We start from the raw sequence: 14826 nt of genomic DNA, 5'->3' as shown, positions 1-14826 counted from the left end.
TCACCACAATTTTCTCACATTGTTACTGAAAAGGGAACACTAAATTGCTGAGAAAAAAGCCAATTTTTAAAGTACTGTTCAATTTCATTCCATTCCTCCTCCTGAAGAGCATGAGAGTACTCTCCGCACTCCTACCAGCAAACACGCAGAGCTAGCAGCATAGGGTCAAGTCTTGTAAAAAAGGAAAACAGATCTCTCAGAGGGAGCCCCTATAGACTTTAATGTTGGCTTAGATTTCACCTAGAAATAAAACATTATAAACCTTCCTATTTAAAATGTTATTGCAGTATTACTTGTTGCATGTTCCTTGTTTCAGAGATGGCTCCTGCACTGTTATTTAAGTAACTGAAAAGATTAAACACAGATTTAAGTGTTACTACCACAGACATACAGGTGTACACTGTATAATATTCATTTTAGAAATGACAGGGTCTCTAAAGCTACTTTCACATGGAGATCTAAAATGTTTTAGAACTATTATAGACATCTTCAGTAATTTTAATTATTTTCTTTTACTCTTAACTGTACAGTGGAAACTGTGGGTTCTAAGCAAATTTACCTTCAACTGAAAGTATCATGAGTAACATGTAGCTTCTGAATCGTAGCCAATTTGTATGGTGATTTGTATCACCACGCAAGTATCATGTCACCTAATGCATTTTCTGACAACAGCTAACAGAGGTCTAAATTAGAAAGGAATTCAAACAACAAATCCTAAGGCAGATTTCAGTCCTACTCAAATTAGAGAAGTAGAGGTTATAAATATTTTATATAGGGGATATAATTAAGCAAAAATATGCAAAATTTTGCATTTCTGCAGGTACTTGAAAAATTGCTGCCTGGATTCAAAACATATTCCAATGGGAATAGAAAGCAATGAGAAGAAAAATGCATGACAGAAAATGTTATGAACATAGTCACTAACCTGTGCATCATTAAATACTCTGGGGAAAAGAAGCCATATAAATAATAATTTTTCTAGTCAGAGTTTGAATAGACCTCTTTAGGTTTCACAAATACTCTTCAGCACGCTGTCTTTCTAAAGCAATGAAATTTACTTACAGCAGGCTGCTGGATCCTCATCGCTGCCATCAGAACAATCTAGGTGACAGTCACATGCTGATCCGGGCTCTGTGGACTGCCCATTAGTGCAGGTGAATTTTTCTGAGGAGCAGAAATTGGATGGCTCTGATGGTGTAGCGTCCAAGAGCTGGATGCTATTCAGACAGATGAAACCTTCCCTGCTCTGGAGCGTTCCTTTAAACATAAGCTGTGAAATGTTACAGTTAAAATATTTGCATTGACAGACAACAGCGAGAAACTGATTTTTATTTATATAAAACAGTAATGTTCTATGTGTAAAAAGTACTGCATACTTTCCATTACAAAACCATGACAAATTTCGAAGCAGCAGCTGAAGTTTTATATGACGATCTCAGGTTGACATTTCTGAAAATTTTCAGCTAAAATAGTTTGACAAATTCCAAGAATGAAGTAAAAACCTATTTTAAAGAAAAATTCCTAATCTCATAACTGTTTGGCTAAAAAGTTGCAGTGCCCCTGTGTTTTAGAAGAGCCACCTGGAATGTAATGTCCTGAAGTTGGCTTCTGCTCTGAAATCTCTTCAGAACCTCATTCTGCAGATGCCCAAGACAAAAATTTTTCAAGCATACTCACAGTTGAATAAAATGGGTTAGGAACTGTCCTTGGAGACCAATTGGCACAGCATAGCTTAACAACAATACCTATTTCATCACTTAAGATGAGAAGGCTGCATCCAGGCTATGCAGTGGGATTGGTATCTGACTGCTGGTAACCTTTGAACTGTTCCAGGAACTTTCTGGGAGACAGCAAGCTGCTTGTGTCAAAACCTTGCTAGGGACCATGCTAATGTTTTTACTGCATGGACTATCACTTGCTAATCTTGGGCCTGTGCCCTGGCCCTGCTTATTTTACTGTTATTGGCATAGAGATTCAAGGAACATTTCTCTCTGTGACAGTTTCCTTGCATTGACCAGACTTTACACAAGCTGATTTACAGCAATGAAGTTTCAGAACACCTCTTGCTCCTGACCACTGTGGAGCCTGGATCTGCTGGGTCTCAAAGCAAGGAGTTATCCTACTCCTGCTCTCCAAGTCTTTTTCAGCTGTGCTAAAGCAACAATCAGGAGGAAACAAGCTTGGATTCATCAGAAAGATGAAGACTGCTATGAATGAAAGCACTGATAGAGAAGAGCAGGAGCTGAGGGAACAAATAAAAAAATTGAATTGTGGGTTTGGACAAACTGGGACATGATCAGAGCCTAAGTCTCAGAAAACAATGTTGATAATGCACTGGCATTTTTAGTTGTTGCTGGGTAATGTTCATACTAAGTCAAGGACTTCTCAGTTTCTTGGGCCTTGCCAGCCAGAGGGCTGGAGGGACACAGGAAACTGGGAGGGGACACAGCCAGGACAGCTGACCTGAACCAGCCAAAGAGGTTCATACCATGGGACATCATGCTTGGTATATAAACTTGGGGGGATCGTTGCTCGGGGACTGGCTGGGCATCAGTCAGTGGGTGGTGAGCAGTTGTACTGTGCATCGCTTGTTTTTCTTTCTCCCTTTTCCTTTGGTTTTTATCCTTTTCCCCACCTTTCCGTTATAACATTATTATTATTGTTGTTGTTATTATTACTATTATTACTGTTGTTATTGTTATTATTATTACGGTTTTATTTTATTTAAATTATTAAAATATTTTTATCTCAACCCTTGAGTTTTCCATTCCTTTCCAATTCTCCTCCCCATCCCTCCGGGTAGGGAGGAGTGAGCAAGCGGCTGCGTGGTACTTGGTTGCTGGCTGGGGTTAAACCATGACAGACAGGCAACAACAGGTATTTATAACCTACTAGCTTGCTGAAAGGCGTTCATTCTAATATATATCAAAATGTCAATTCCTGCAGCAGGCTTAGTCCTTGTCCATTCACAAAGATTACATTTTCAGCTGATTGCTGAGACAGTGAAATATGAATGTTATTTACAGTATTACGAAAAATGAAAGTAGATGTAAAATTTACGAAAGTAAATGTAAAATTACTTAAAATAGACACTTGTAAATTAATTTAAGAATTAAGTAGTTGCAACTTTGCATTCTTTTCTATGCCTGAAAATTCCAGGGGAAGGTATTCTCTCACTTTTCTGGTTTAAATAATTTCACTGAAATCCCACAAACATCATTCACATCATCTCACTTAATTACATTTATATTTAAATGAGTTAGTAATACCTGAGATGAACTCGGGTGGCTAACTAAAATATGGTGAGATCTGTACTCATTTTCTTGCATGTTATTAAAGACCAGAAGCTTCAACATGTGATACTTATGTAGAGGTTTTGTTGAGCTATAACCAGAGCTTCCTTCATATCAAAGCAATGAAGAACAGCAAAACCTTCAGGGTATGTATAATTTTAAGGAATTTTTTAGTTTCCTAGAAGCTTTATAAACAATAAGGTAAAGCATGTTCAAAAATTGAGCACATGCCTTTTTCACCCATACCTTTAATTTTTCTAGCCCTGTTGGTAGCTGTATATCCATTTTGACCCATTCCTCCTTAGTCATGACGTTGGTTTCCCAGAAGACATATTCCTCCTGTAAAATGTAGCATATGATATTATAAAGATAATTTGTGTTACTCTATAAATTATCAAAACCATTCTTTTGTCCTCTATCTTTTCATATCCTAGCCAAATGACCACCATATAGAAAGTTGCTCGGTATGAGGAAATAGAGTTTCACATGTTCATTTGCAATCTCTGCACTGAGCTCTATAGGAGAGAGGGGAAAGACAAGACATGTTTACTGTGATTAAACAGGCTAATAATGTAATTATCAAGAGTCAACTTGGTAGAATTAAAGTGAATTAATATGCAAATTAAGCCATGTTATTGCTGAATTTAACAATATGTTTCCATGGTACTCTCTACATTATTTCTTTTTCATGAATAACTGCTTATATTATGTTGTGTTATGATTAGACTTAGTTTTCTTAGAACTGAATTTAGGGTCTGTCAAAATGACACAAGCAACTTTGCTAAATTTTTATTTTTTTTTTATCTGTAAAGCAAGCAGACAGAGTACTATCTAACAGGTCCTAGTCATGTTCTGAGTTACTTCAATCCCCATTTTCACTTCACCTCCTAAGGATAACAGCAAGGGTGCCAAATATGGTAAAGCTCCCTTTATGCAAGCACTTCAAGCCCTTTTTGATTCAATAATATGACCAAAACCAGCTCATGCTCATTCGGCTTCTGGTCATGATCCTGGAACATGCTGAGGCCAGTATAAAGAAAAGAAATGCAGCATTGTGAACTTCATATACTTAAATAAAATTTTTTCCAAGAATCAGCTCCAAAATAGAGCAAAACCAGAAAGACGGGGGAAATGCAGGAAAAGTTAATATAGGCTATACATACAAACAGACCTACCATTACAAGTATCAATAGTGAGACCCCTTTTAGGATACTGTGCAAAGTACTGGTCATACCTTTCCCACAGAGTGTTACAGAATTAGACACAGTTCAGAAAAAAATAAGAAGCTATATAAGAGAAGTGGAAAGTCTCTTGTATGGAGAAAAACTTAAAAGATAAGAACAGTTGACCTTAAAGGAGATGAATAAAAGGGGATATGATAGGTATGTGAAATGTTATCAATAATATAGACAAGGACAGTTATGCTTTCCTGTGCCTTGCAATATAAAAAGGAGGAAGATACTGTCTACTGCTTGATAGACTGAGAGGTCTGAGTCAGCAGAACACTGGTATGATTTGTGACGAGTAGCCGATTACTTACGCCCTTTTTCTACCAAGGCTTCAACTGTTATATTAACCAAGCTGGAAGACTAAATCTCTATTGAGTGTGTCTGAAGATCTGTTTCAGAAAACTGCAAGACAGGGTCAAGCCATTACCTTAATTCCAAAAACTAAATGACATGAAAGATCAAATCTGGATAAACAACATGACATACTTGATTTCAGAAATAAAAGTCAGATGTGAGTTTCCACATGAGTATATGATATAAGTATGTGTCAACTTGTTCTTGGAATAGATATTCAGCAAAAGCCTTTCAGTGCCAAGGACACTTCATTCTGTGTAAAACTTGTTTCATTTTGCTAAATAATTCAGCTTCTGAAGAAAATCTATTAGCCTGCAACAGCCACATATAAGACACAGAAAAGGATGATGTACTAGGTTCCATACTGCCTGACAAGTTAAAACCACAGCCTGTGCTCAAGTGTCTGCTTTTAGAAATATTTCAGTTAATGAATTCCCACACATGTACATATACAAACCCTCCAAACACATTTGTATACCTTGTGGGAACACTCTGCGTTTGCTGTTTGCTTGATTGGATTTATCTGAATTCTATAATTTTGTTCACATTCAATTAACACCTTAGATACCCATCCCCATGACCATCTTTCTCCCAGATTTATTTTAAGAAAAATGGCTTGGAGCAGTAAACTTGAGTGTTCTGTGCATGTGCTAGTATCCAGACCTTCTAGGACTGTTTTTTTACACAAAAAGCTGTAAATCACCTCAGATGCATCAGCTTTTTTAATTGGCTATTGTTCCATGCAACAGGCATTACCCTCTGATTTCATACAGCTCTAATAAGCCAATAATATTATTTCCTTTCCTCACAATGTTTTCTCTATAGTATTCTCACTGTTTGCTTCCACCTCTTTGTTACAAATGAGTTAATCCCTCTAGCACATTCGTTGCATCCCTAGCATTCTTTTAAAATGCTGAATGTATTGCTTTTCCAGTACTTTCCCTCAACATTTATTTTGGTGGTGCAGGGGAGCAGCTGCTCAAAATACCTTCACTCTATTCCCCTTATTGTGATACATTACTATCTGTAAAAAAATGTTTGTAAAGCTAAAATGGGAAATATTTTTTTCTTTTTCCTGCAATGTTTGGTTATGTTTTCGTTTGGGGGTTTGGTTTGTGGTGGGTTTTTTTTGAGATAATGCTACTTAGGTTTAAAGGATGGAAGAGACAATCATGACTTTTTCTTATCAGCTCCATTTATAAAATACAACTTTTTTTCTTTTTTTTTGACACTTCCCTACAGATACAGTCAGTGCTGTGCAACTGTACAATGTGCAATGATGCAAATGTGCATCATTTAAGAGAATAATTTGGAACAAATGCTTATTTGTTCCCCCACAATGATTAATGGATCACCTTTAACTACTTGCATGGTTTTTTAAGTGTTGCTGAACACTTAAAGAAATTTTAGTGCATTAGGGTAAAAATATACTGGCACATATCATCATCAGTTGAAATGTTCTTTTATTGTTTAATTTCTATCTGTTTTGTAATCCATACAAGATAAAAAACTAAGAAGATAGAAGGAAGAAGTGTAAGTCCATTACTTAATAGGAGGAATGAGCAAGTAATAAATGGCCAATGATACAACTGAAGTGAACATTATCTTCTTTAGTTTCAGTTTTCACAGAAAAGTTTAAGGTTTCGCAGACAGTGAGTAGAGATTTAATATTATTTATATTTTGTGACTAAGTTAATATTGCGAAGTGTGAATGCAAACATGGACCAAAATAGAAAAACAATTATTACAAATACGTGTAAGCCAGAAGTACTGAAACTGGCAGGGAGTCGGGAAGTTTTAAGTACAGGTTACATAATGGAAGGAATATCTTACTGTCAACAACTAACTGAGAACCCAAGAGGAATGTGTGGGAAACTAGAGAACTGAGAGAACAAAGGGTATATATTACAGTTAAGGGGAAAATACAGACTATGCAATTATAGCCAATCATCTGAACAACTCCCAAGACACTGGAACAAATTGCTAACAATAATCTTGTAAGCAGCTAAAGAATTAGAAAGTGAGAAACCTACATTAGCTGCTTCTGATGAAGAGCAAGTCATGTTCAGCCAGCATAATCTTTTTCTTTTCATTGTAAACAGACTTGAAAAAGTAGAAATTACTTTACTTTCTTAAGGCTTTTAACATAATCTCATAGGACAGCCTGTAAGCAAACTGAGGAGATTTGATGCAGATGGAATTACCGTAAAACAGGTCTACAAGTGAGTGAACAAATAGGAGTGCAACCTTATTTGGAAGAGGAGTTGTCTGTCAAACTAAAAGAAAATTATAATAGGGCTCTGCAGAAGTCTCTTGCAGGGCCTGACATAATTACAGTGCTGACTGGACAGTGGAATGAAAAATAAAATTTTAAAAAATGCGGATAAGACTAAATTGGGAGGAAGTACAAACATTCTGAAAGAAAATATTAGAATTAAAAATCATCTCAGTATACAAAAACCACTTTCAAACCAATAATACGAAGTTCAAATAAATATGAATCACAGTTAGGAAATAAAAATGAAATTACCAAATACAGCAGTATTGAATGAAAAGCAACTTTGTTAAGCCAGCAATAGAACAGGAAAAGCTGCAGGTTATCACAGACTGCAAGTTAAATACAAGTCGACAAGTTACTGTTGACAAAGAGTCCATCTTCCCTATCCTTCTTCATACCCTAGAGCAATTTACATTCCCTGTTTTCCAATTGGTGTCATAACGTCTGTATTAGAAAATACTTTCACTCATCTTTGGCTTATCTTTTGAAAGGGCGAGGAAGGCTGGGAATACATTCACAACATCTGTGATGCTTGCCCTCTAAGAACAGTACTGGAAGTGTACATTAAATGTAATCCAGTCTCCATCTGTGCCAGGTGCTGGGACATTTGAAGAGTTATTCACAGACAAGAGGTTTTGACCAATAAAAATAGTAAAAGGGAGTGCACAGAAACTGCATGGTACCGAACTGTGCAATTGAGAGGTTATTTTGAAGGATAGCCTCCAGAAGAGCACCTCTGTTGTCTTCCAGGGTCAGAACAAGCACTTGGCTATCACTTCTGTCTCTCAGTATTTGGCTAGTTTTGAAGATTCATTTGATTGTCATAAACAATGTAATGATTCAGTAGCAAAATATGTAAAAGCTATTCCTCTCTTCACTTCAGTTTAAAGCCTTAAATATGAGTATGTAGGGTCTTTTTCTTTTTTTTTTTTAAAAAAAAACAAACCTACCAGCAGAGGCTTGTGCATCTGAAGTTGCTTCTGGCAAATTCTGCAGGACGAGTAACTACACCAGCTTTAAATAAGTCTGCATGCAATAAATACACTTCCGACTGAAGGAGAAGCACAATAACAAAAACATCTAAGGGCTAAGAGAAGTTGTGGAAATGGATGGGTTGAACTGATGTAATAACTGCCAAAAACATTTCCTAATGCATACAATAAAGAACTGTTTATCAGTCAATTCAATTTAGGCTCCCAATTCTATGGGCACTTAAATGCCAATTTTCTCATAGTTTTGGCTCACATAATTTGCCTTATTTTAGGGAAAGAAAACCCCTAAATCAGGTCCATTGATCTTACTTTCGTGAACCACTGAAATCAATATTTCTATTCTGTCTCAAGGCTGCCATGGGCATCATACCTGGGAATTCAGTGGCAAGTACTATCGCACAGATCTCTGTACATTCTGACCAGAACACTGTTACAATTCCCTGATATAGTAATGGATCATAGAAAAATACCGCTATTCCTTGTTAGAAATGAAAAATGAGCAAGAGCCTGGAGTTATTTTCATGAATAGTTGAAGACACAGTGGAAAAGAAATAAGGTATTTCCATTACCTGTTCCTATATTTAGACCCCTTGGTAGTGTTACACTTCAGTTTTTTTGCATCTTATCTTTGAGAATGAAGTGGATCTATCTTTTTAAATACTTGTACTGTTGGGTGACAATAATTCAACTCCAACACCAAGATATGAGAGCATTAACCCAATAAGACCAGCTGTACTGCTCTTGCTTTCATTAAGATGTAATATAATAGTTTTAATTTATTAAACAAAAGGGGGAATACTAACAGCAGAAAGCCTCCTTAAGGCAACGGAGGTAAGCAAGGTGGCAATACTTAACGTCCCTCAACTGACATTTGTGTTTTAGTTTGACATGGCTATTTCATCTACTAATAGAAGAACAGGAAAATTACTGCTCTAAAACTTGGGCAAAGTAAATTAGGCACATAAGCAAAATCTTTCCAGACGTCCTAAGCCAGCAACTTTCCTTTTTTCTGTATTTCAATAGAGAAAAACACTTATTTTCCCATTTCCAGAATGGGAAGAAGGCTAGAAAAGCTGTTACTATACATTTGCCCTGCAAAATCCCAAAATTATCTAATTCTGTAACATCTGGAGTTTGTCCTTGAAGTTTTATTGCAGAACATTTACCCATCAAATTAGTTTAAAGCTGAGATGGCAAATACCGAGGTTTTACAATTGCATAGATCAGTGGAATGATACCAAGTTATTGTTTTGCACAAACTAACTTCAGGGGCAGGCATGTACTAGTAGGCATATTTCCTTGCATTTTAGCTAGTAATACCTGGGCTACCATATCTTTACCTTTTGAAAATGAATGCATGTGTCTTCTTACCTGATTAGTAAACAATACCACCTTCAGAACACTGTTGTCTGCCATGGAGTAATGAAATTGAAAATGGCAATTCTTGCTGGAGCAATGACAAACGGAGCTGCTAAGATAAGCCCTTTTATATAACATGTTTTCGTCAGCTTCTAACCACTGAAAATGGCCTGAAAAATAATTAAAAAAAGTAGAATTTTTCACAAAACTTATTTTTTTCTGTTTACAAAAATAAGGACTGCTTTCCTGTAATTAAACTATGAACCCATCTCAGCAACAAAGGAATCTGATGATCACGCTGATGATGTGACTTGGATGTCTGTGTTTCCTATTAAAAAGATAGATGCATATCTTCATTTGACTCACAGATAGCCCCAGCAACCAAGAATTACATCAGTTGATAGCATCTTGAAACTGTTACTTTGCGTATTAAAAGATGTACAGTCCCACATTCAGTTCAGCCTCCTTATATTTACAACCATTCAATACTTAATCAGAAACACATTTGGACACTGGGCTTTCTTCTTGCTTCCACTATGGTTTTCAGAAAATATGCTTTTTAGAGTAATACTTCTGTAGACTCTTCAAAAATTAAAGAAAATAAAAAAAGAAGGTGGAAGTATTCTGTCTTACTGCTACAGGACTCAATAGCATCTCCACCATGTAATCAAGGTCTTTACTTCTCAGCCAGTTCTGCAATAAAATGTTGGAAGCATATTGTCTTTCTTTTTGAAAAGCAATTTGTGCTCTTCGTGACCTACTGCCCCTTATAACAGCATTCCTACAGAGACTGAAAGAGTACTCCATCTCCTCAACGGTATCTTCTATTTGTCAGAAATAAAAAAGCTAAATACTTTTTACCAAATATACCAGGCCATTTTTGTCCCCTCCTGAGTCACTGAATATTTTCCTGTCTTCTAAAACAGCTATTAAAATAATAAACAAGGACTGATTAAAGGTCTTAAGTACACTGTTTCTGTGTTCCTGTCTCTAAATACAACTTATCTCAAATGCATATGTTATACAATATATTTCAAGCTGAGGGGAGAAAGTGTTATTTCAGAAGGTTTTTATAAGGGACCACATTCTTCTCCTTTTGTTACCAGTTTACTCTTTGTGTTACACAATGTTTTGCACTGAAATATGTGGTTGCAATTTCATTGGAATTAGGTTTGTAATTTCATGCTACAGCAGCTAACCTTGATGTAAGGAAGCATTATATACTTAATCCAGCATTCTGTTTGACAGAGATCAACAAAGCATCTACACTTCTACGACTATGTCCTTGTGCAGAAGAGAAATATGCATCAACATTAGAATTTACACTACTGGTTCTTCATCTAACTTCAGAATGATGACATTATAAAACCAACTAATTTTTTGAGCATAATGATATATAACATTTTTTCCCTTGTTCAATTTAAGTCCTTGAATTTGTACAAACAGGATAAAGTGGAATTAACATGAGTTTTAGATAAGAAATCAAGTGAACAGCACTAGATAAACAAAAGTTCTGCGAAATATCCAGAATGATCGTGCATCTAAAAGGGATACCAACTGTTCTTTAGGGAATATATTTTATGCAGGTATTGTGAATGCTTCTGAGACAAATTGAGGCCTAATTTCAGAAATTATGAATCCAGAAACTCCTGTCCTGAAAATACGGATTTATTTCCACACACACACACACCCCTCTTCTATATAGCCTGTAAAAGTATAACCACATCAGTTTAACCGGACAGGCAATAAACCACACTAAAGTATTTATTTGTTTCCTTATTCATAAACTTTAGTCAACATCTATGAAATAGCTTTCTAAGGATTAACGGTATTGGAAATGGTTTTCTTGATTTGTACAAACTTTGTAGCTCTTCTTTAGGGTCTGAATTTCCCTCAGTCTGATACCTGCATACCATATTACTGTGTTTATGCTCTGACCTTCTTATGTCTTATTCTCTTGAGTTTTCACAACTTTCTGTTTCTGAAGTGCCAAACTTCCCCGTGTTTTTAGAATTACAACAGAATTAGAATCCCAGAAAAGCCACTTCATTCCTGCCAACGTGATAGTAGGGCTACTGAGTCACAGCGTTGTGTGTTTCTGGCAAGAGATGCTGGAATGGTTGCCGGGATAAAGAATGTAGATGTCACTATATTTCCATAAAGCCTTTTCTTTTCTCCACGTCTGCTTAATCAGGTTTTAGAGAGACAGGTTTTTTTCTTTCAGTTTTGAAGAAAAATTTTGTCTGTCGTAAGCAAAATCTTGTAGTCCTGTGGAAAGATCAGCCACAGACTGCAATGGAGCCCAACTAGAAGCAGAGTTTACAACTTACTGCTGAGGTGGCCCAGTGCCATCTTAGAACTAAGGTGGGCTAGTGAACCTGCCTGTCTCCTGCTACGCTGAAAACTCAAAGCCTATAAATATGTAGCTGCCTAACTTCGTCTTAACCATTTTCGGACTCAAACCTTTCGTCACTCTTCTGCTTGAAGCCACAGGGATTTATTTCAGAAAGCGCATGACTTTGAATCTCTGCTACTAGTTTTACAGTAACATCTGATGCTTCAGTTTAAACTAAGCCACAGAGTGGACCTTGCCTTTTCTGGCGATTCCTCTTCGCCAGCAGTGAACTATTCAGTCTCTGAGCCAATCCCCTGCAACTTTCCTACTCAACAGCTCTGAGGAAAGAAGAGGTCAAATATGAACTGCCATTGTTTCTACGCTATGAAGGTGAAGTTTCAGGAAATCACAAGTCATGAATGAAATCTTGAAGAAAAAAAAAGAAAAAAGTAATGCAGTCACAATCTAATGTTTTGGCTGCTTTTTCATGTTTAAACTTGAGGGATTTTATCATCAGTTCCATGAAATGCTGGGTTCTAAAAGCCATGGTCCTTCCTTTGCTTTCTTTTTGCATCTCAACCTTATTATTTTTATTTTGTAGAGAATTGGTTTCATTAGTTCCTTATTAAAGAAGTGTTACCCCAACTGTAGAAAACTAGATTAATCAAACAGAAGAATGAATTATGGAAACTACATAGCATGCAGAAAATATCAATAAAGAAAACAAGAACATCAGAGAAGTGTTTTCTGAACAGTATTGCAGGGAAATATAAAACCTCTGTAAGAACTTCTGACATTAAAGAAATTAAGAGGCAAAGTTGTAGATAAAATGCTTACAATACAAACTGGAGAAAAGAAGCAATAAGAGAACAAAGAAAAGAAGTCTGCCAAGGACAGAAAGCATTTTATTAAATTTAAGAATACCAGGAAATGAGGATTATTCAAAGCCTATAAGCAATCCTTTTTTTATAAATTATAATTGTCTAGACCTCTGCTTTATAATTTAGTTTCTTACCTTTCATATTTATAGTAGCGAAAGCTTTGATCAAAATCAGAAACTAAAGCTTAGTTAAGCTCTGTTTGCATTGCAAGTTTGAGCCCTCAAGCATGGCATTTTTGCAGTTTGCATACAATTTCTTTAGTTTTTAGAATTTAATTAATATTTAACTTCTTTATTTATGCCTCAACAAATCTGCATGAATAAATCCTGAATGTGTCCAAAGGTGAGCAATATAGTTCAGATTTTTCATTACTTTCCAACATTAATGATGAATTAAATTATGTGTGTTGCTTTGACAGTTATTTCTTCTCGCATTTTCTTTCTTCCTTTAAGACATGGAAGCACATGGAATGTCCTCAAGCCGTTGTTTGTTTTATATGTTCAGCCTACTCAACTACCTGTGCATATTTATACAATAATGCCCAAGCACCTATACAACAGACATTTCAAAAACCTGTGCTGTTTCAATAGACATTGCCTGTGACCTCGTTCTGTAAAAGCTACTTACAGAATTTCAGTATATTTTCTGTTAGCACAATATTGCCATAAAAAGGGAAATTCGTACCCATTACTAGCCCTTGAGGTATCATGTTAAGGTATGGCACTGATACAATAACTTTCAAGGAGTTGTTTAAAATAAAAACAAAGTCTCATTTTTCTTAGCTATCTCAGCGGAAATTGAAAGGTGGTGAGACTGTTTTGTTTTGTTTTTTTAAAAAGATGAGGAAAAAAAATCTGCTTTACTAGTCTATATGCTCTTTGTTGTACCTAAACGTTAACACGCAAAATTTCATCTTAACAGAGTATATGCATTCAAGCAGTTTTGCTTGCTATTCCTTTATAATTTGACTTGTAGTTACCAGATTGTGTTGAAATGCATGCTACATTTTCTTTTTAAAATCTTTCTAAAATGAAAACAATATCTAAACATTCATTTTGCTGCTATCAATGAGATGTACTTCGTTTCTATGGGCTCAAAGTTCAAGCAGTAATCTCCATGCTATCAGTTCTTCAAAGCTACATCACAAATTACACTATTACAACTAGTACTACTTAACCCCTCTGAAGGCAGTTTCAGTAGACCAGCCAAACACTTAGCTGGCAAGGTGATTCCATTTCACTCACAACACTGGACATTTATGTCCATTAAGCTTTCAAAAACCTTTCCCATAAACCCATAGACAAGCACTACACAGTGACTTCAAAAACAAGTGCTTCTCTTTAATTCTGTAAATTGCAACTGGATTAATGTCATTGGTTTTAAGAGCAATAAACTATTTTGTATAATAAATGTTTCTCTACAGCTCCCCTAATTAAAGGCTTAAAGTGAAATTCCTGACTGTATGCTCAAACGTAGTAGTATTACACAAGTAAAGCTGTGAAGTGTCAAAACCAAAACAAAATAGAAAAAAACAAACACAAGGGTTGTGGGCTTTGATGGTTTTAATGTAATTTCATTAAATTGCTGCATAGATCTCATAGCAAGAATTAACTGGAGAAAAAATAAATAACTTCTCAGTTTATATGGGAATTTTTACACTAAAATATTCCATGTTCTACTAGCACATGTGTTCACAGCACTTTTACTAAATGGTCAAAGCAAAAGCTAGTACAAAATACATACAATTACTTTTCATGGTTTTGTTCCGTTTCTACATTGTCTCACCACTTTGTCCTAACAGGTACCATATCCTTCATGAAAGATAGTAATTGTGCATTAACTTAAATTTCCCACCTTCAGTATTGTTGCTCCAATCTTTCAGGAAGGAACAGGAGGCAATCTTGCACCCGGTTTGCATTTGGGTCCACATAGCAGGCTCAGTCAGCTGATCTGAATGCCACTCGCACATGCCAAGCTCAAAACTGGAAGACTGTGGTGCTAAAAGACAAAGAAAAAAAAAATCACTTAACTCATTAAGAAGTCATTATTTATGAGCCTACTTCCTATTAGGAACAGATGCTAACTAAATTACTTGACAACATTTC

The 14826-nt window shown here is 35.9% G+C and overlaps 1 protein-coding gene across 1 annotated transcript in view; it reads right to left on the bottom strand.

Moving 5' to 3' along the window:
• Positions 1-14826, bottom strand: part of MALRD1 (MAM and LDL receptor class A domain containing 1) — a 282538-nt gene that overhangs the window by 249372 nt on the left and 18340 nt on the right. Inside the window, exons 6-9 of the mRNA XM_056334103.1 lie at positions 14576-14719; positions 9518-9675; positions 3540-3632; positions 1063-1270 (exon numbers count right to left, since the gene is read on the bottom strand). Of these exons, the coding sequence (XP_056190078.1) occupies positions 1063-1270; positions 3540-3632; positions 9518-9675; positions 14576-14719 (603 nt within the window). The remainder of the gene's footprint in view (positions 1-1062; positions 1271-3539; positions 3633-9517; positions 9676-14575; positions 14720-14826) is intronic.

The sequence above is a fragment of the Falco biarmicus genome, chromosome 4 (genome assembly GCF_023638135.1).
Source record: "Falco biarmicus isolate bFalBia1 chromosome 4, bFalBia1.pri, whole genome shotgun sequence".
NCBI classification, from domain to species: domain Eukaryota; kingdom Metazoa; phylum Chordata; class Aves; order Falconiformes; family Falconidae; genus Falco; species Falco biarmicus.
Note: the sequence above shows the minus strand (reverse complement) of the source record. Positions and strands in the feature narration are given on the sequence as shown.